This window comes from Electrophorus electricus, chromosome 24 (genome assembly GCF_013358815.1).
Source record: "Electrophorus electricus isolate fEleEle1 chromosome 24, fEleEle1.pri, whole genome shotgun sequence".
NCBI lineage: Eukaryota > Metazoa > Chordata > Actinopteri > Gymnotiformes > Gymnotidae > Electrophorus > Electrophorus electricus.
In genome coordinates this window covers 4,528,454-4,547,921 of record NC_049558.1, presented here as the reverse complement: position 1 = coordinate 4,547,921, position 19,468 = coordinate 4,528,454, and the positions used below count along the sequence as shown (strand labels likewise).

The 19,468-nt window shown below is 41.2% G+C and overlaps 2 protein-coding genes across 16 annotated transcripts in view; both read left to right on the top strand.

The window, feature by feature from the left end:
* ubr4 (ubiquitin protein ligase E3 component n-recognin 4) overlaps window positions 1-1,790 on the top strand; it is a 36,037-nt gene extending 34,247 nt beyond the window's left edge. For all 15 annotated transcript variants that reach the window (XM_026998152.2, XM_035522584.1, XM_035522583.1 and 12 more), the window contains one exon: window positions 917-1,790. In XM_026998152.2, the coding sequence (XP_026853953.2) occupies window positions 917-981 (65 nt within the window). In that variant the 3' untranslated portion in view covers window positions 982-1,790. The remainder of the gene's footprint in view (window positions 1-916) is intronic.
* An 827-nt stretch (window positions 1,791-2,617) lies between these two features.
* iffo2a (intermediate filament family orphan 2a) lies at window positions 2,618-19,015 on the top strand. The gene is made up of 10 exons (XM_035522613.1): window positions 2,618-3,403; window positions 13,722-13,782; window positions 14,278-14,373; window positions 15,972-16,148; window positions 16,517-16,662; window positions 17,201-17,396; window positions 17,553-17,642; window positions 17,729-17,865; window positions 18,078-18,166; window positions 18,752-19,015. Exons 1-10 carry the CDS (start codon window positions 2,844-2,846, stop codon window positions 18,988-18,990), a joined length of 1,791 nt encoding a protein of 596 aa, XP_035378506.1. The 5' UTR covers window positions 2,618-2,843; the 3' UTR covers window positions 18,991-19,015.
* The last annotated feature ends 453 nt before the right edge of the window (window positions 19,016-19,468 follow it).

Below are 19,468 nucleotides of genomic sequence, written 5' to 3'. Positions count from 1 at the left end.
TGTGTTTGATTCAGGTGTTATTTACTTGTAAAGTGGATTAACCTGATAGGTGTAAACACTACAAACCGGTGGGTTTCGTGTAAATGGGCCAAACGTTCAGAGAATTCACAGTAGACAGTGCCAGTTTTAAACTACTGTAATACCAAGGTGTTATTGTGGTATTTGTATAGCATCAGTTTAAGCTTTACTACTAAATCCCACACTTCCAAAAGCCTGTATTCTTGGGCTCTTTTCACATATACTATGAACCAAACTCAGTTCTGTCAAAGTCAACCAGAAACGGAACCAGCTTCAACTGACCTCCAATTCTTATGTTCACAATGCAGATAAACTATAAAGAGAACTGTTTTCTGAGTACAATTGAATTATGGTTAGTGTAATCAAGATGGCTACTTTTCATGCTGCTATTCTGGCTTTACTACATTTTGATGAAACATAAGAAAAGAGAACAAATAACACAACTGACATATACCAAAAACTGTTTAAACAAAGTCTAAAGAGAGAAACGCACAGGAAACTCATTTTGCTCCAGAACTACACCATCCCACATGCAGCCATTTTTGTTCACTTTCACCTGGTCATTGTTGCTGTGCATGACGCTCAAAAATGCAAAACGCACCAGAGCCGTTTTTTCACAACGCACAAATCAAGCAGACTACAATACAAACCACACATGCACCATATTGAAACTACCTCAGTAGGTGGTTTGAGGTTTGGTTAGAGTGGTTCGAGTTCATTTGACATGTATGTAAAAGAAATGACTGGGAAGACTTGAAACAGCCCAAGTGTGAAAACACCTTTTAAATAATTTCACTAAGCGTAACGGCATGTCCTAGTATTTTGAAGTTTGGTTTTTTTTTTTTAATGATTATTATTATTTTAAGTGTTTGTTCTAATATCTGTTATCTCTTGGTAGGGCTTCTCTCAGACATCCCTGATCCTGATGGTTTCCTGCAGGACCTGTTGAACTCTGTGCCCTGATGGCATTCAGCCATTCCCCTCACTGGACACATGTCTGCCATGCTCAGTGCAGGTGTCCCTGAAAACGGAGGCTCTCCACTACCTGGACACTGCAACTTGCAGCTCCAAAGGGGCACCTTTTCAATCGGGGTCTGGGCTCCCAAATCTACTATCAGCTCTCACACACTCATTCACCACCACCTCTGTTCCTGATATCCCACTTGGGTTTGTTCTTCTGCAATGCCTTCAGCTGTAACGCTCCTAAACCAGACAATTATATATGTAGTATGACAAGTTAATCCATTTATTACAAATGTTTCTGTAACATCTAATACACTGAAACATACGATGCTCTATTGATCCAACATTTGCAGGTGATCTTTTCCATTAACTAAATGTTCTGGAATAATGACTGCATCAAACAACTTGGTGGCTTTTATTTTTCCTTTGTGGGTTGTTTTTTGTTTTGTTTGTTTTTGATTTGTTGCTTTTTTTTTTCCTTTTTGAGTTAATTTCCAGAATGACAGAGAGCAGCCAGATTTGCAGAAATGTGAACTGATCTCTTAATGTCATGCACTTTTGTTTCTGCACATTTTTGCAGTGGTGTTCAATGATCTGATTGTACTGTCAGAGAGGCTAGGCCTGTACCTGATTGTTTGACGAAATGCTTGTGTGAGGTTTCTCTCCTTGTATAAATGATACAAGCAGAATGAAAGTTAATTGATGTACAAGCCCACTGAATTTGAATTACATTTGTAATGGGGTTTTTACCTACTTCAACAATGAAAATCAACTGTCAAGATAAAAGAATAAAAGGGCCTGCATCTTTACTTTGGAAGCATTTTTTTCCCCCCAATTTTTGCTTTGTTTACCTGTTTGAGATTTTGTTTCTGAACTCCTTTTTACAATACTAGATATTTAATGGGCTTATTTCCATGTGACCCAACCCTTCCCCCCCAAACATAAACCAACATGTACTGCAGACAAATAGCTTTGCCCAAAGCTGTTTTTGTTTCTGTTGAGCAAGTCACACACACACACACACACACACACACACACACACACACACACACACACACACACACACACACACACACACACACACACACACACACACACACACACACACACACACACACACACAAAAGGTGACCTTATAATCAGAGCTGAGTGCATGGTGTTAAGTTAAAAAAAAGGCCAGTTAGTATTTATTCGCGTATCCCGCTGCTACAATGTTCAACTGTTGCTGAATGTCCGCTTTTTGAATTAGCTCAAATTAATAAAGCTGTAAGAATTCCACAAGTGACTCTGTCATCTGGATGATAAAAGAATTATAAGAAAAGGAAAACTATTCAAAGTTGCAACTTGCAACCAATTATGACCTGGAATTAAGTTTTGTATTCGGCTGTCTAACGCGATTCATCCGTGCTCCAATATGATAAAACTCTTCTCATTAAGTCATTTCGTGATCCTCTTGGTGGGTTTTAAAGAGAACACGCTGAGATTCAGGCGGATGACTTCCTCCCCCGCCCCCTCCCATTGGGCGGACCCACCGGCGCGTATGCTACTGCGTCAAAAGGGCGGTGCATATGTTTCTATCCTACCGTTTTCCGTTTTGAGAATATGCAGGAGCTTGAAACACGAGTGTTAGAAGGAAGGAGCTGTCGGCTCAGCACCTCAGGCTGTTTTGTCTGAGCACAAAGCCGACAGTTAGACTTGAGTGATGTGTCGAACAGACGCGTAACGATCTAATATATTTTACCAAGTGTGTTTTTAATGCTTCTCCGCTAGCTATGTGTCTTTATTGCTATGACGTTAGATAAAGGGAGTGCACCCTGCGCTTCAGACCATGGAGAGATCCAGATGATGCGAGTGGTATTTGGATGAGGATGCAAACTAGGATGGATTTACCTCGTCTATTTCCAGACCAAAACCTTTCATTTTCTACAGAAAACCCGTTATCTCATATTGTGGTAGCTCCTGTCGGTGGACCTGCGGCAACCAGGTCTGGATCGGGGGTAAGCAGTGCGTTAAGGAACGATCTGGGCTCCAACATCAGTGTTCTGAAAACCCTTAATCTCCGGTTCCGCTGTTTCCTTGCCAAAGTGCACGAATTAGAACGCAGAAACAAATTATTAGAGACCCAACTTCAGCATGCTCTGGAACTGTCACGTTACCGGGCCCTTTACCCCCGTGAGCAGGCGGTACAAACGGAGTTATCCCCGACAGGCCCGCTACACCACACAAGTGTCCCCGGTAAAATTTGGAGTTTCTCACATACCAGAAGATACGACGGACGACTGGAGATTCATCAAGGACCCGGAGTTTCTTGGACGCACCCAGATGGAGTCGGAGTTCAGATTGACACCATCACCCCTGAACTGAGGGCCCTGTACAATGTTCTGGCTAAAATTAAGCGCGAGAGAGATGCATACAGAAGAAAGTAAGTTCATATCTTTAACTGATCAATTTTTACAACAAACATAAAGACCTACCTGAATAAAACTGTATACATGTCTGGCATGGATCTCTGGTAGAACTAGTAGGCACACTGTTATTCATTTTGGAAATGGAAGGACAACAAGCTCTAGAAATAATATGGAGCTTTTACGTTAAAGAGAATGGATGTCTATTATTTGGTCTAGATTATTGTGGTGTAGAATATGCACTTTACTACTTTTGTGATATCTCTTAAATATATCAATACAAATGCACAATTAAAGCAATAAAAAAAGACATCTCGTGCATGTATATGGTTTGTCTGTTGTGGCATACGGCTGAAAATGAAAAATCTCTCGTCTACCTTCCTCCAGCAAATGAACAGAACACATAAAGAACACATGCTTATTCATGCACTGGCAGGCACATGCAGAGAAAGATGTGCATGCACTGTATCTTTAAGGCATTTCCTGCCTTCATAGACTAGCCAAGGAGGATGCTTGTCTGTTTGCCATAACTCAGTCAAAGACCCCACCTTTAAAAACATGTTTAACAGACACGATTGTTTCTCTTTTTTTTTTCTTTCCAAAAACACAACAAAGAGATATAAATGCTGAGCTGAGCAATAATGCTACAGTACCTTTTCTCTAGGAACATTTGAACAACATTTATTGTGTTATTGACTCTTTCTTTTACCAAATAAGATAGAAGTTAAAATAAGAGTGAAGTTGATGCATCCTTTTATTCTGAAGTGAATTAATCGCATATGATACACTGTCCTGCTTTTTCCCAGGCTACTCATCATGTTTTAATTTATTTTTATAACACATTGTATGTGTTAGTGTAACTGGTGTGTAATACAGTAGTCAGAGTCTGGGAATGGTAGAGTGACCCATTTCCAGGAATAGAAGGTTTCCGGGTTGTTTTTTGAGCTTATGTCCGTTGATTCAATTGCTCTCAAAATCATTGATGTCAAAAATGAATATGCTTCTTTCTGATGTTCACACAAAGCAGAGATTACTGAAACAGAGATTATTGTAGATTTACTGGTTAGAAGTAAATTAGAAAAGAATGTGTTCTCCAGCTCTACTACATCTTATTGCTGAATATATCAGTGATTGTAACTAAATCCTTTATAAAAGGGGGAACTGAAAATCAAAAATGCTGAGTTGTTGTGCATTCTCCTGTACAAATGCCTAGTTCTTTTAACATGGGGAAGGTGTCAAGCTCCTATATCAATGAGGTCCATGCCTAAACTGTTGCAGCATGCTCCAGTATTCCCAGTGCTCCTATCGACTTTCTGTTCAATGAAGTGGACATACGTGCTCAAGTCCTCCAGATCTTAACCTGACTCACCTTCCATAGGCTTTCAGCGATGATTTGTTCCTTCAAAATAATTAATCTGAATAGAAGTGAAAGAGGTGTTCTCTATTATTCTCTATATTATCACCTTCTGCTGTGAAAGGTCTTCAGCAAGCACTGGCATAGTGCCTCCATACACTAGCACACAAGATAATTGACGTTTATTATTTGCTTTTAATCTCAGAAGCAAGGCATTCTGGAGCATTTAGAGCTACTGATGTGGTTTTTGCTGAAGAGAAGAAATCAGAACATCAGTCATGAAGTCATATAGACCAGTTGGTTTACAACTAGGTCATAGAGCCACATATTAGAACGGCAGGTCTGGGGCTTGGGTCACGAGCCCTACATTCCAGTGCTGGATTTAGGCAGGCCAACAGCAGCGTGTGTTTCAAGTAAAGGTTTGATTTTGTACCAGATCTTTATTTATTACACAGTGGCACACTGGTGCTCAACTAATATGCTTTTTTTTCCTAAACGCTTGGTCTCTTCAGAATTAGTCAGTATTAAAACATTCGTTAAATTAGAATCTAATGTTATGTACCCATTATACATTGAGAAATTTTAAGGAACCATTTTTCCAAATGTAACAGGTGATGTAGAATTCTGGTGAATTTTGCTGAAAGTTAAATGTGAATTCTTGTAACATTCAACTAAACATCTACATATCTAAAACTTTTTTGCCTTGTTAAATGTACTAATAGTGTTGATGCAGAAATCAATTTTTTGTAATTTATTTTTAATTAATTTTAATAATGATATAAACTTGAGTGGCATATAATAAAATAGCAAGAGATTCAAAGTCTTGTGGTGGTGGTAAGCTTTTAGCTTCCTTATGTGCCTTCCTTATATCCTTTTGTGTGGAGTAAATTCTTCCCAAACAATATGAAACACACTCAACATGCAGACTTAAAGGCTTTATGTTTATAAGGAACTGTGTGTATTAGTAAAGGGGTCAGACTATCCCATGGTGCTCCTGCTGGACTGTCTGTGTGTGTCTGTGTGTGTGTGTGTGTGTGTGTGTGTGTGTGTGTGTGTTGGTGGGTGGTTCTCTCCCTTCTCCTCCTCCCTATCCTAAAGCTTCATGGAATGCTTTGTTGGCCCAAATAGTCCGGTGTGTGTAAATTCGATAACAAAGATATGCATTCTGATTTTGTTGAAGTTCTGGTTGGATCTGAGAGATGGATGACTCTCTGTCAAGAATGTATACAATTTGTCCCCATTTGTCCCCCCCAAAAAAACAATTCTTAATATATTTGCTAGATTTTATTTTTCTTTAACACGAGGTATGTAAAAAATGTTCTCATAGATGAATTGCAATTTTTAATGTTTGAATGTATGCAAGGAATGATTTTGGACTGTGGTCAGTGCATGAAGCATTCCTATATTCATCAGACAGCTGAAAAGGGGTGCTATTCATTGCTTTGCTTTGACACTATAATTTAGCACAGGCTGTATCTCTCCTATAAACAAGTTCTAAATTTCTCTGAGCACAATGTCTGAGCATGCCATGACATAAGGCTCTTGCTTCTGGAGGCTGGTCTCCTTGCCCTGCAACACGCATCATTGACCCATAAGTCCATTTGTAAGGCCATGCAACTGCAAATCCAGTGTTAGTCAGAGATACTGGAGATAGCAGCTTGAGAAATAATGTGTTGTGTGGCAGGGCAGAGATGTATGGAAGCAGTGTGAGGTTATTCCTCTGGAGAGAATGTCAGTAGTGCTGACTCACAGGGCAGGGTCAGAGGCCTTTTCCTATCCCAAGCTTGTGGGCCCCAGATGGCTTAGGGAGAGAAGCAATGGTTTAGGTGGCAAAAGCTGTTTTGGAACCTGTGGGACTATATATAAATCCTAGCTCCCTCAGTGCCTGTGGTTTCTCCAAGAAAATCCATATAATTTGGGTAACATTTCAAGTGTAGCAGTAAAAGTAGACGCATTCAAGCATGTAAAAGTGGCCAGTGTGGTGAAAATCAAGCCTGTAATACTTTCTACAGCTGTTTCCATGTATAGGCTAATATCTGTGTTTAAAAGACAATCATGGGACAGGTCAAGACTGGAATGATATTAATGTTCAAATAGTGTTATGTACAGTAAGTTTTGTAAGTAGTTTTAATTAATTGTAATATACACATTTTTTGTTATTGTGATCCTCAAAAACAAATTGTAATTAGAAATTTATGAACAAGCTTCCAGTTGGCTTGACAAAGATTGCTGAAAAGTTACAAAATATAATAAGAAAAATCCAAAATAAAAATATATAAAAATATAAACTATACTTAAAAACTATAGTGGTATAATACCACTATACCATCTTGAAATTTAGCTTGAATCATGTGCTATAGTCAGAGGCTTGATGACATTAGACTGCATTGTGCATGTTTCTACAGTACCTGCACTGTTGTGTTCCAATCAGGGCCTTCTGTTACATCATCCAAAAGAGCGACTCACACCTCTGGAATGTTGGTGTATAATACGACCACCTCATAACACCCATAACGTATAAATGTTATTGGTCCAGTCACACCCATCAGTGACTCAGAAAGGCTCGTTAATGCTCCTTAAGGACCACACCCAGCTTTTTGCTACTGTGATTTACCCTTTTTTTTCATGATCCTGCACATAGTTGATCTTCCCAAAATCTTGTTCAAATAGATTCAGTCGAACCAGTGGTATGTTTTATGCAGAGGGAAGTGTAATAAATATGCCATAGATGGACATAACTGCAGAATGACTGTGGCATTTCCAGTGAGTGATGTGTGGAATGGCCCGAATGTATATCCACATGATGGCGACCTATGATTTGCATTTAAAATTAGACCACAAAGTTGGCAGTCATGCACTTGTACCCGTTTATTGCCTGCTGATTTTACTTGTATGCCTTGCAAATCGACCTGCAAACATTAATTTCATCAATAGCTGTTAGTCTTTTGTCCTCTGCTTTCTATTTTTATATGTTTCACATAAACATTTATTCAAAATCCATTCATAGATAATAAATGTGCGATATGTTTAGAATAGTCTATGCTCATTAGAGTGTAGGGCTGGCTTTATGACAAAACAAGGCAGAGCTTAGCCAATTCTAGGGTGTAGCATGTTGAAATATTGATCTGAAATGCAGCCTTCTGGTCTCCTGGTCTGGAAACAGATGTGCACTTCTAAAGACCCCTGGGGTTGGGGCCAGGGTCGGCTCCATGTGTGCACCAACTGCCTCCATTTTTGTATTTCACTTTTAAAGCTTACAGTCAAATCATTATTGATTTTGTAGTTGATTTTGGCTATTAAAATGATAAGACAAAAGTAGAAAGTCAAGTCCACGTTTGTTAACTTTTATATCTTTGAGACATAGAATATAAAATTCATATTAAGTTAATGAATGTTAAGTTAATTCAAGTCACTTTATTATTATCATTATTATTATTATTATTATTATTATTATTATTATTATTATTAGTAGTAGTAGTAGTAGTAGTAGTAGTAGTAGTAGTAGTAAATAATAATAATAATAATAATAAATGCAGGGTTTCAAACAACAATGGCTGTAATTGTAGCAAGTTCTTCCAAATGTTTGCCACTGTTTTTAATCCACTAAATATACTGTGATCAGCCTCTGTGTCCTCAGTTTTAAGCTATGACAGGCAGTTTGTGTTTGAGTTTTTGAATTGGCAGAGCAGTCAGACCTTTAATGTAATTGTTATTTGCCTGCACTGCAATTTGCATTCTGCTGGTTATGCCATGCTGGACATACAGACCCACATGTTTAAGCTTTTGCAATTGTTATTTTGGTCGCGATTTTAGTGATTTTTATTCAATTGTTTGATTCTCTTTTATGTTCTTTTGTTTGTTCTTTTTCAAATTCACTTTGTTTTTGTTCATTTTGAAATGTGCAAAAAGTATTTTTAAAAAGGTGATATATAAAATTACAAATATGATTATTATTAATTAAAAAAGTTTTTTTCGTAGAACCTTGCAGTATAAGGAAGTTTCATGTTTGAAACCTGTTCCAATGTGTGAGAAGAAGCTAGCTCTAATAGTCAAAGCGACTGATATAGTTTGCCTTCTCCCCTCAGGGGACCTCACAATGCTTCATTTCTCATCCACATCCTTGTGATCTGAAACCTGAAGCCTGGAGTCTTCCTATGGCAGGATTTAATGAGCCAAGCATATATCTTGTGTGTAAATCACAGTCAGAATGTCCCAAAGCCTTGCTGTTGTTCAGCTAAGTATTTGCAAGGTTTAATTTTATGTTTTGTTGGATCACAAGTGGATTTATACAAACCATTAAAGGAAAACTTCCTACCAAATTTGCTCAGAGCATAGTGCAAATGTATTATGTTAATATCGTGTTTAAGTCATGTTTTGGCTCTTTCACATGATTAACACAGGTACATAAAACAAAACTATTAGACTAGTCCATGTTTGATATGCATCCCACAGTGCTTTGTATAAACACAATCTACTCAGGGCTCTGCTCCACGACTTTGTCCTTTGTAAGAGCAAAGTGGTTGGACAAAGTGAATTCGTGAATATCTTTCAATGGAAAAAAGGACATTCTCAGAAACAATACTGTCTATTAATTTGCTTGAAAGAGTTATTAGTAATGAAGTAGCCCCTGCTTTCAGCGCTCATGATGACCCTTCAGGGAGCACAATACAGCAAAAGAAATGTGCTGCCTTTAGCAGGTCTAGCTCCAGCCACTGAAGGCTTCCCTTCTGTGTGATGTCTCCACACCACTTCAGCCTGAAGAGAAATCCCTGTGGTGTAGTCATTGTGCTTTGGAAAAGTCAGTCAGACCTCTCCACCACAAGATTCTTAGGAAGCGGGGCCATTGACTTGAGACATTTAGTGTGCTGAATAATAGATAAGGCTATCATGGCTTTGGTCCATATAGTGGTCTAAATCCATAGGCATTAATATGCTTCCACTCTTCTGGGAAGGCTTTCTACAAGATTTTGGAGTGTGTCAGTGGGAATTTTTGCCCATTTATTCAGAAGCGGATTTGTGTGGTCAGACACTGATGTTGGACAAGAGGGCTTGGCTTGTAATCGCTGTTCTAATTAATCCCAGAGGTGTTTGAGGTCAGGGCTCTGTGCGGGCCTGTCAAGGTATTCCCAACCAAACTCGCCCAACCATACTTTTATGGTCCTTGCTTTTTTTGCACTGGGGCACATTCATGTTGGAACAGAAAAGAGCGTTCCCCAAACCGTTCCTACAAAGTTGGAAGCATACAACTGTCCAAAATGTCTTGTTATGCTGGTGTCTAAAGATTTGCCTTCACTGGAACTAAGGGGCTTAGGCCAACACCTGAAAAACAATCACACAGTATTCCAAATATTTCATTTTGCACAATGCAGTCAGGCAGGTAACGTTCGTCTGGGGTTCGCCAAAACCAGACTCACCCATGAATCTGCCAGATAGAGAAGCGTGATTTGACACGCCACAGAACATGTTTTCACTGCTCTGAGTCCAGTGGTGGTGTGCTTTACACCACTCTATCCAGTGCTTGGCATTGTGCTTGGTGATGTAATGCTTGCATGCTGCTGCTCGGTCATGGAAATCCATGCCATGAAGCTCCCATTGCACAGTTGCTGTGGTTCCTGAACGCTTCCACTTTTCAGTAACAGTTGATTACCACTCACAGTTGATTGGGGAAAGTCTAGAAGAGAAGAAATTTTACAAACTGACTTGTTGAAACAGTGGCATCCTATTACAGTACAACACTTGAATTCAGCTATTTAGAATGAGCCATTCTTTCACAAATGTTTGTAAAGACAGACTGCATGGCTATGTGAATGAAGCACCTGAATTAAATGATTATGAGGTACTTTTGGTACTAAGAGGTACCCCGTGTATATGTGTGTATGTGTATGTGTATGTGTATTTGTATGTGTGTGTGTGTGTGTGTGTGTGTGTGTGTGTGTGTGTGTGTGTGTGTGTGTGTGTGTGTGTGTGTGTCTATATATATATATGCTTATACACAGCTGTGCATCATCCTGTGTCCAGAAGATTACCACAGGCATTGGGTCCTAACTGTGGCAAATAGGAGACATGACCATCAGAACCACATAACATGAAGGAAATTCTTTCCATATTTGTCTCTGAGATCGAGCCCAGATAAGGGTATTTGTCTTGACAATAAATAGTTAGGGTATGTGCTGTTTTTCTGAAGTGCCTGGAGAGCCTGAAAAGACACATGATGTCTGTGGGAACATTTGAGGCGATCCCTATTCTAGCTGGGATCCTTCTGCTTTTTGCAGGGTTTTGAGTGAAGTAGGTGTTCTCACGGCCACCTTGCTTTGTTCCCCTTCCCCTAAACCATTCTTCTCTGTGACTGCACAGAGGACAATGGGGCTTTGTGGAAGTATACTAGAGAAGGATTATCTTTCTATCATAAATCATGCTCGTCCTGAACCTTTTTTACATGACAAAGCTAGGTATACAGAATGGTGTATATACATTTGTGCCATAATACAATCAATGGTATTGGAAAAGTTCATTGGTGAAATATCTAATATTTCAACACGCAGAAGCATATATGAGCGTTACATTGGTTGTATGATTGTCTTTGTACTTGATACAAAATATTTAAACTATGTCAACAGGAATCCTGACTTGCCATTATTATTTGGATTATAACACACTAGAAAAGTTGACATGACTGTTTAATTAACTTGTTATTCCATTCATGCTCTAGAAGATAAGCTTATGGACTTTTGTCTGTTCATTTTGTACTCCTTTTAGATATGCTGAAATAAAAGCTTATGAACAGAGAGTTTCTGCTTGAGAGTTGAGTGTGCCAGGGCTTAGCAGGGGCCGATTTCTCATGCGCTTGATTTCTTTGTATAATCAACTGCACTGGAGCCACTCAGCACTCTGGGAGCCTCAATTTGTCCTGCTGCTGTCTCTCCTGCCCAGCCTGTGACATGTGAACACGCCTGCAGAGCCAGCTCACAGCCTGTATCAGTGCAGCTTCTGTGGTTTCTTGTGTTCCAATGACCCACATCCGTATTGCTACTGAGGCACTTCCTCTCCATTCTCAGCATAATACTCAACATGATACTGCAGCATTTGAGAAACAAAGTGCTTCTTCTTACTCCTGGTATTCTAAGATGAATAACTGAAATGTATGGCTTCATATGATATTTGTCTGAAAATATTAATCAGTGAATCTCCAGTTTAGCATCCGGGGTTCCTGGGTCAATTGAGTGCAACAACAGGAAAGAAGATCAAATTTGTTGGTCTCTGAGGAAAGATAAAAGAACCTCAGATTTTGAGAGCTCAAAGAATGTTGCATTCACTAATCCCAAAAGAACTTGTTTGTTAATAGCTCATTTTATGATTTGGAGAGCAGAAAGGCAAGTAAATGGAGTCAGCATGCAACTTTATCCACTGTAGCTTTTTTGTACTAGAGTCGTGTATTAAAGGATTTGTAAGTGATGATTTTGTCTGCTTCTTGTTTGGTTTAGTCAGCACTTGTTTCCACAGACTTTACTCCATTTTTTTATAAACCATGCCAAAACCACATTCTGACTGAATAAGACAAACTGTAATAATGTGTAATCCCGGGACTATGAGAGGAATGTAAGGTGTCATGTGGGCTAAGAGCTCATTCAAGCATGTCGTTGCTGAGGCGCAGCTTTGTTGGCATAACCACAAGACCACAAGAGAAAGCCTTTGTCTGGGATAAAGTTCAAAGGCTTTCTAACCTGCTCTAACACATAAAAAACTTCCCTAATAAGGAAAAAGTATTTGGCTCAATGAAAAAATAGAAACATCTATATACCTGTGCCTGTATCTTAAGTCTTTATACATGTAAACAAACGTAATAAGTGGTGCCAGCTTTCTTACTAAAGGATTCAAGGCAGTGATACTGTGTGTCATCTTAACCGGACCGTTGTGTGCAGTGATACACAGTGCCCATTAGGCTGCTCTATGGGCTGTAGTTTGGCTCAGAGAGACAGTGCTGTGTATGTCCCCTATATGTCCACTATAGTTTGGCTCGGAGAAACAGTGCTGTGTATGTCCACTATGTCCACTGTAGTTTGGCACAGAGAGACAGTGCTGTGTATGTCTACTATGCCCACTGTAGTTTGGCTCAGAGAGACAGTGCTGTGTATGTCCACTATATGTCCACTGTAGTTTGGCTCAGAGAGACAGTGCTGTGTATGTCCACTATGTCCACTGTAGTTTGGCTCAGAGAGACAGTGCTGTGTATGTCCACTATATGTCCACTGTAGTTTGGCTCAGAGACACAGTGCTGTGTATGTCCACTATGTCCACTGTAGTTTGGCTCAGAGAGACAGTGCTGTGTATGTCCACTATGTCCACTGTAGTTTGGCTCAGAGACACAGTGCTGTGTATGTCCACTATGTCCACTGTAGTTTGGCTCAGAGAGACAGTGCTGTGTATATCCACTATGTCCAGTGGAGAAACACTGAGCAACAAACCACTGCATGTGCTGCATGGTACCCAGCATGACAACACGTAACAAAGAAAGCTCGGTAAACCTCTTTAGTGGAACTGCGTCGAATGTCTCATTTTTAAGGCTTGGCTTGCATGCTTTGATGCTCTCTGCTGTCACCGTAGCAACTGTAAAGAAGGATGGTAGCACTTGAAGTGTCATGAAGTGTTAAGAGAAGACATCTGTAGTAATTTGTTTCCGGGGCTTTGGTAGGGAGACTGGCTGTTTTCTGTATCTCCCCTTTCCAATCTTTTAAACAGAGAATCAGGCCTTTGGACTTTGTACAGCCCAGTATTTTCAGTTTTATTTGCATATTTCCAAAAATTGTGCCATTCTATTCATCTTAACCTCTTTTTTTATTAATTTAAATGCTTTACATTTGCAGACAGATCTTATACCTTTATGTCACTGTTATGTCACAAAACATCCGATGAAGATTAAGAGCAAGAAGTTTGTCTGGAGTCAAGACTCTATTGACCAGATGTGTGTGTGATCTGTATTCCAGCTGGGAGGAGGAGTTGTCCAAAAGGCAGCAGATGGAGTCCATGGTGGAGACTCTGAGAGAGGTGAGAGCTCAGAACTGGCCCCGCTCCTGGCTCTTCCACCTCAACCTCATGTTTGTCTTATTTGCAGGCAAACGCTGGGCCATATAAAGATTTTAATTTGCATGCAGACTGAATATTTCGTTGTGACAGCGATATTTAATTCCAGAGTTTTGTTGGATGTGCTGGTCTAATATGGGGTCTACTAAAGCTGTTTTTATGTTTAAAAATAAAATATGAATAACTCATCAAATAAATCCATCCAAAATCCAAATAAATCCAAATTAAAAATAATTAAATCATCAAATAAATCCATCTCATGAGAAAAGCGCTAAGACCTTTATCTGTCCTACAGATGTAGAAAAAGATGACATTTATAGATCATGGAGCACAGTCCTACACATGTCAAGTGCATAATTAATCAGATTTGCAATTCAGTGCATCATTGGACACAGTTTTATCATTTTATCATTATTTTTTGCAGAAGGCACGTTTATGTAACTTTCTGTCTTCCCTCAGAGTGCCCATGAGTCAGAAACCATACAAGGAGAGCTGAGGGAGAAAGTGGCACGTTTGCAGGCAGAGCTGGTGGTCTTTAAGAGTCTAATGACTGATGTGAGTAGTCTTTGCTGTTGCTTACTGAGCTTTGCTCCACGTAGTGAGAGCAATTACACTGCGATGTGTTTTAATAAAGTACTCTTGAGCAGATCAGTCAGGATGACTCATTTTTATTTGAATACCAAACATAAAGATATAGGATTCTTTGTTCTTTGTCTACAGGCTGAACATGCCCATGTGCAAAACATATGTAAATATCATATATCAAGACATAAAATATTTTACATGGATTTTATCTTGACAATAACATTTTAATTTACATTTTATCAATACTTGCTGCCTTTCACACTTTGTAACTTACAAATTCTAACCTTGTATTAGATACATAGATATTTCTTATATAAATATGTTTGAATATGAGGTGCCAGTATAATATATGTGCATATTAGTTTTGAGTCACATATGTGTCTGATATGTGTCTGATATATGTATATGTTTGATTCTTACTGGGCTTTTAATAGACCTTTTGCATATGGGTGCATGGAAACCATACCATAGACTGTAAGGGAGTGAGGAAAACACTATTATTTACCTTTAGTGCGCAGACAGTCCCTTTAATCTTACTTGCTGTCAATTATCATTGGGTCTCAGCAAAATGAATCGCAGCTCTTAGGCAAATTCCCCTGGCAGCTGATGAAGTAGAACCACAGATCTGAATAGATAAACAAGTAGTAGATCAGTCAGCACACATCCGGTGCTCAGTGCTCATTGTTCTCACGTGTCCGGGAGCTCAGAGTCTTGGTCGAGATGGCTGTAAAGCGCCGTGTTGGGCCGCTCCCAGGTTTATGGACCTTGTGTACTTTATGTTCTCAATGACGCAAGGAACGTCCAAGAAGCCCCAGTGACTCCCCGCCGCTAACCGAGCTGAACCCAGGCCGCCCCTCGCCCTGCCTGCTGCTAACCGAGCTGAACCCAGGCCGCCCCTCGCCCTGCCTGCTGCTAACCGAGCTGAACATGGCGGCATGTGGCCTGCGTCACACAGCTGTCCTGGCTGCTCTTACCGCTTTAAATGGCGATCGTCTGAGCCACCTAAGCAGTATAGACCACAGGCGATGTGTAAATGTGCGGACTCTCACTGTAAAACCACAAAGTGAAACCACAGCTTCCACAGCTGGGACTGCTAAAGTAAATGTGTTCTCCAGAATGTTCCTCCATATTTTTGAAGATGACTACAGATGCCTGAAGCTGTGGAGCTGTTCCTTCCTGTGTTTTTACACTCATTCCCACACTATCCTTGAGTGGTATATCACTCACTGTTGACTGGCAGTGTGGTGTAACATGCCTCAGGATGTCCCAGTAGTCCCAGTAAAACATCTGCTTTAGATAACCGCCGCACAAATGGACCTTTTCCGTTCTACCGCTGTCTGAGTCTGCTCCACATCGTTATTCACCCGGCATGTATTGTCTGCATATTACATCCCTTTGTAATGATAATGTCATATTTAAATGGAATGTTACATAGTAAAACAGGGTATATGGTTTAAAAACACATGTATAAAAATCCGCTGAGAACTGTTAGCATGTCATTTTTCTGCACTAGTACTTTAGAAGCAGCCTGATGTGTGTGGATAATGGCTGCTGCTGCTGCCTTACAGCAAATGTCTGACTTGGACTCTAAAATCCAAGAAAAAGCAAGGAAGGTGGACATGGACATTTGCAGACGGATCGACATTACAGCCAAGCTGTGTGACGTGGCCCAGCAGAGGAACTCAGAAGACATGAGCAAAATGTTTCACACCAGTCCATCCAGAGCTGCCCCAGACCAGAAAGGGGTATGTTCTCTCAAACTCCTACACATGTACATTATATTGGTAGGCCTCAGTGTTCTTTGAATTAATTTGGCTTTATAACATGAATTGAAGAATAGAATTTAAAATGCTGTCTGAATGGTGCTTCAATAAAGCCCCTTTTTAAAGCTTTGTATTATGGTGCTGCATACTTAATTTGTTATGCATACAGGAAGGTCTGACAGTGCAAAAATGCAGTGATGTAATGTCTGTTAGTTTGCTCCAGTCCTTTGTTGATGGTAAAAAAAACCCAGACAGACTAGCAAACTGTCTTTCTGTGTGTGTGTGTGTGTGTGTGTGTGTGTGTGTGTGTGCGCGTGTGTGCATGCCTTTATGTATGTGTGTGTTTGAAGGTATCTGTGGCATGTAAAAAGAGGGAACATAAGAGTGTGTGTGAAGAGGAGAGCCCAGAGTTGGATGCGGATGGTAGAGACAGAGAGGAGCAGGGCCCTGGGTCGCTCAACATCACTGATGAGATGAAACGCGTGCTCAACCAGCTGTGAGTGACCAACAGTTCCCCATGTCACTCTGAGCATAAGCTCACCGTAACACACTCTGTCTGATCCTGCATGCATTGTAAGATGGGACTCAATCATGGTGTTTCTGTACCAGATGTACCTGCAAAAAAGACAACTGATGAATTTATGTGATTGTGTTTCCAGACTGAAACACGGCCTAGATTAGCTAATTAGCTAATTATCTCAAGTCAAAAGGTAGAATTAATTAGCGAAATCAAAAACCAAATCATAGCATGAATTTTACTTTTTGAACTCAGAATTATACACCTCTGATTCCAGGACAGCTATAAATGTATTCTAGTCGCATATCGCCTCCTAGTGGTCATATATATATTCACACATATTGCATGTCATTGCTGTGTCTGTCTCCTCTAATTAGTTCCCATTTTGCCTGTTGTGTATGTGTTTTCTGTATTTCTCCCTCTTTTTATTTTGATGGGAACCACGTTTAATGGTTATTGGGTCTGGCTTGGTTTTACTTTTTATTTCTTCTCTCTGCCCCACCTTGTTTCCATGCAGAAGGAGCTCAGATAATTGCTCTGTTGCCAGGAGAGAGACATTCGAGTTTGACGATGACTGTGATAGTCTAGCCTGGGAGGAGACTGAGGAGACACTGCTCCTGTGGGAGGACTTTGCAAACAGCCCTGCCATGGCGGCCACCGCTACATCTCCTGCAGCGTGGACCTCCGACTACCCCGGAGACACACCTGAGCAGGTCGGCTGCAGCAACTTGTCCTGCACTTTCAAACTAAGAGTCCCTACATGTTCCTTGTTAATGAAGGCAAAGTCATAGACTGCTTGAGTTGTATACAGAGTCAAATACAGAATCATATACTGCTTGAGCTCTGAGACTTTTTGTGGTTCCTTTCAGGATGGAAGCCTGCGCAGTCTGATAAATGAGACAGAGTTTCTCTTTGAAACCAGGGAGCAGGAGTACCAGGCCACCATTGACCAGATAGAGGTAAGATTTGAGGGTTATCTTCGGAATAGCCTTTGTTTATTGTGTTTTTCTGTGCGTTACGTCTTTCCTCCACCTCTCGTCCACAGCTAGAATTGGCCACAGCCAAGAGTGATATGAGCAGACACCTGCATGAGTACATGGAGATGTGTAGCTTGAAGAGAGGCCTGGATGTGCAGATGGAGACCTGCCGCAGGCTCATCAGGAGTTCTGAGGCCACCGGCAGGTGAGTCCTATTTTAGCTACCTGACTATGTAGGGTGCAAATAACACCTTAGAATCCCTTCAATTTGCTTTTAAAGCTTTAGGGCTCTGGCTGCCTTATATGTTTTCAGAATTTAAAGAGTATTTTGGGGAAGATATGTGGTATTCTTAATTTGTAGTTTATTAGAGTGAAGTGATGGTGTTAAAAGAGCAAGTGTTTTGCTTCTTGCTACAGACGCTCACCGTCCTTCAGCTCTGTGGGTAGCTGCGACTCGGCAAACACAGATGACATGCAAGATGATCTGGACAGAGATGGAGAGAGGAGTGGAGATAGAGACGGAGATAAGGGCGGGCACAGAAACGTAGAGTTGGGCGGAGACGGAGAGAGGGGCGGGCACAGAAACGTAGAGTTGGGCGGAGACGGAGAGAGGGGCGGGGACAGAAACGTAGAGTTGGGGCACAGAAACGTAGAGTTGGGCGGAGACGGAGAGAGGGGCGAGCACAGAAACGTAGAGTTGGGCGGAGACGGAGAGAGGGGCGTGGACAGAAACGGAGAGTTGGGCGGAGACGCAGAGAGGGGCGGGGACAGAAACGTAGAGTTGGGCGGAGACGGAGAGAGGGGCGGGGGCGGAGACGGAGAGAGGGGCGGGGACAGAAACGTAGAGTTGGGGCACAGAAATGTAGAGTTGGGCGGAGATGGAGAGAGGGGCGGGGACAGAAACGTAGAGTGGGGCGGGGACAGAAACGTAGAGTTGGGCGGAGACGGAGAGAGGGGCGGGGACAGAAACGTAGAGTTGGGCGGAGACGGAGAGAGGGGCGGGGACAGAAACGTAGAGTTGGGGCACAGAAACGTAGAGTTGGGCGGAGACGGAGAGAGGGGCGAGCACAGAAACGTAGAGTTGGGCGGAGACGGAGAGAGGGGCGGGGACAGAAACGGAGAGTTGGGCGGAGACGGAGAGAGGGGCGGAGATAGAGACGTAGAGTTGGGCGGAGACAGAGAGTGGGGCGGAGACAGAGACGTAGATGGGGACAGAGATGAAGAGAAGGGCAGGGCCAAAAATGGAGAGAGTAGCAGAGACAGAGAAAGCGATGGAGAGAGGGACAGAGAGAACAACAGAGGGACAGACATATCTGAGGAGGACAGTTGATGAAGGAGGACAGTTGACAGTTGAAATCCCCCCCCCCCCCCCCCCACCAACTAAATCGGTTTAACGCGGTCATAAAGAACGTCTCCTGTAGCTGCAACCTCATCATCAGCACTGCCACAGCATGCCTCAACACCGCCCCCTACTGGTTTGCATCCAGCTCAGGCTACACATCTCCATCTCCAGTATATGGCATATCAGCAAATAAGGCTCCCTTACTTTCACTGGGGCAATTAAGAGGTAATTAGGAATTTAATTTAATCAAATTGAGTCACTTCATTGTTCATCACATTATAATGCAATGATTTTGCTGGTCATTCTTAAATGTTAGGAAGGAGATAATGGATAATATTACATGTTTTGTTTTGTTTTTTACTCTGTCACTTGGTCAGCAGTAATACTGTGCATCTTATATGGTGCGTGTTGTCCAATTAAAAGATTTTTGGCTAATTTAAAGCACCATAAGGAAACCATGATCTGA

Coding starts and splice junctions, on each gene's coding strand:
- iffo2a (XM_035522613.1), top strand. CDS start 2,844: ATGAGGATGCAAACTAGGATGGATTTACCTCGTCTATTTCCAGACCAA. Junction 14,374..15,971: donor TTAAGAGTCTAATGACTGAT/GTGAGTAGTCTT, acceptor GCTGCCTTACAG/CAAATGTCTGACTTGGACTC. Junction 17,397..17,552: donor CCGGAGACACACCTGAGCAG/GTCGGCTGCAGC, acceptor GGTTCCTTTCAG/GATGGAAGCCTGCGCAGTCT.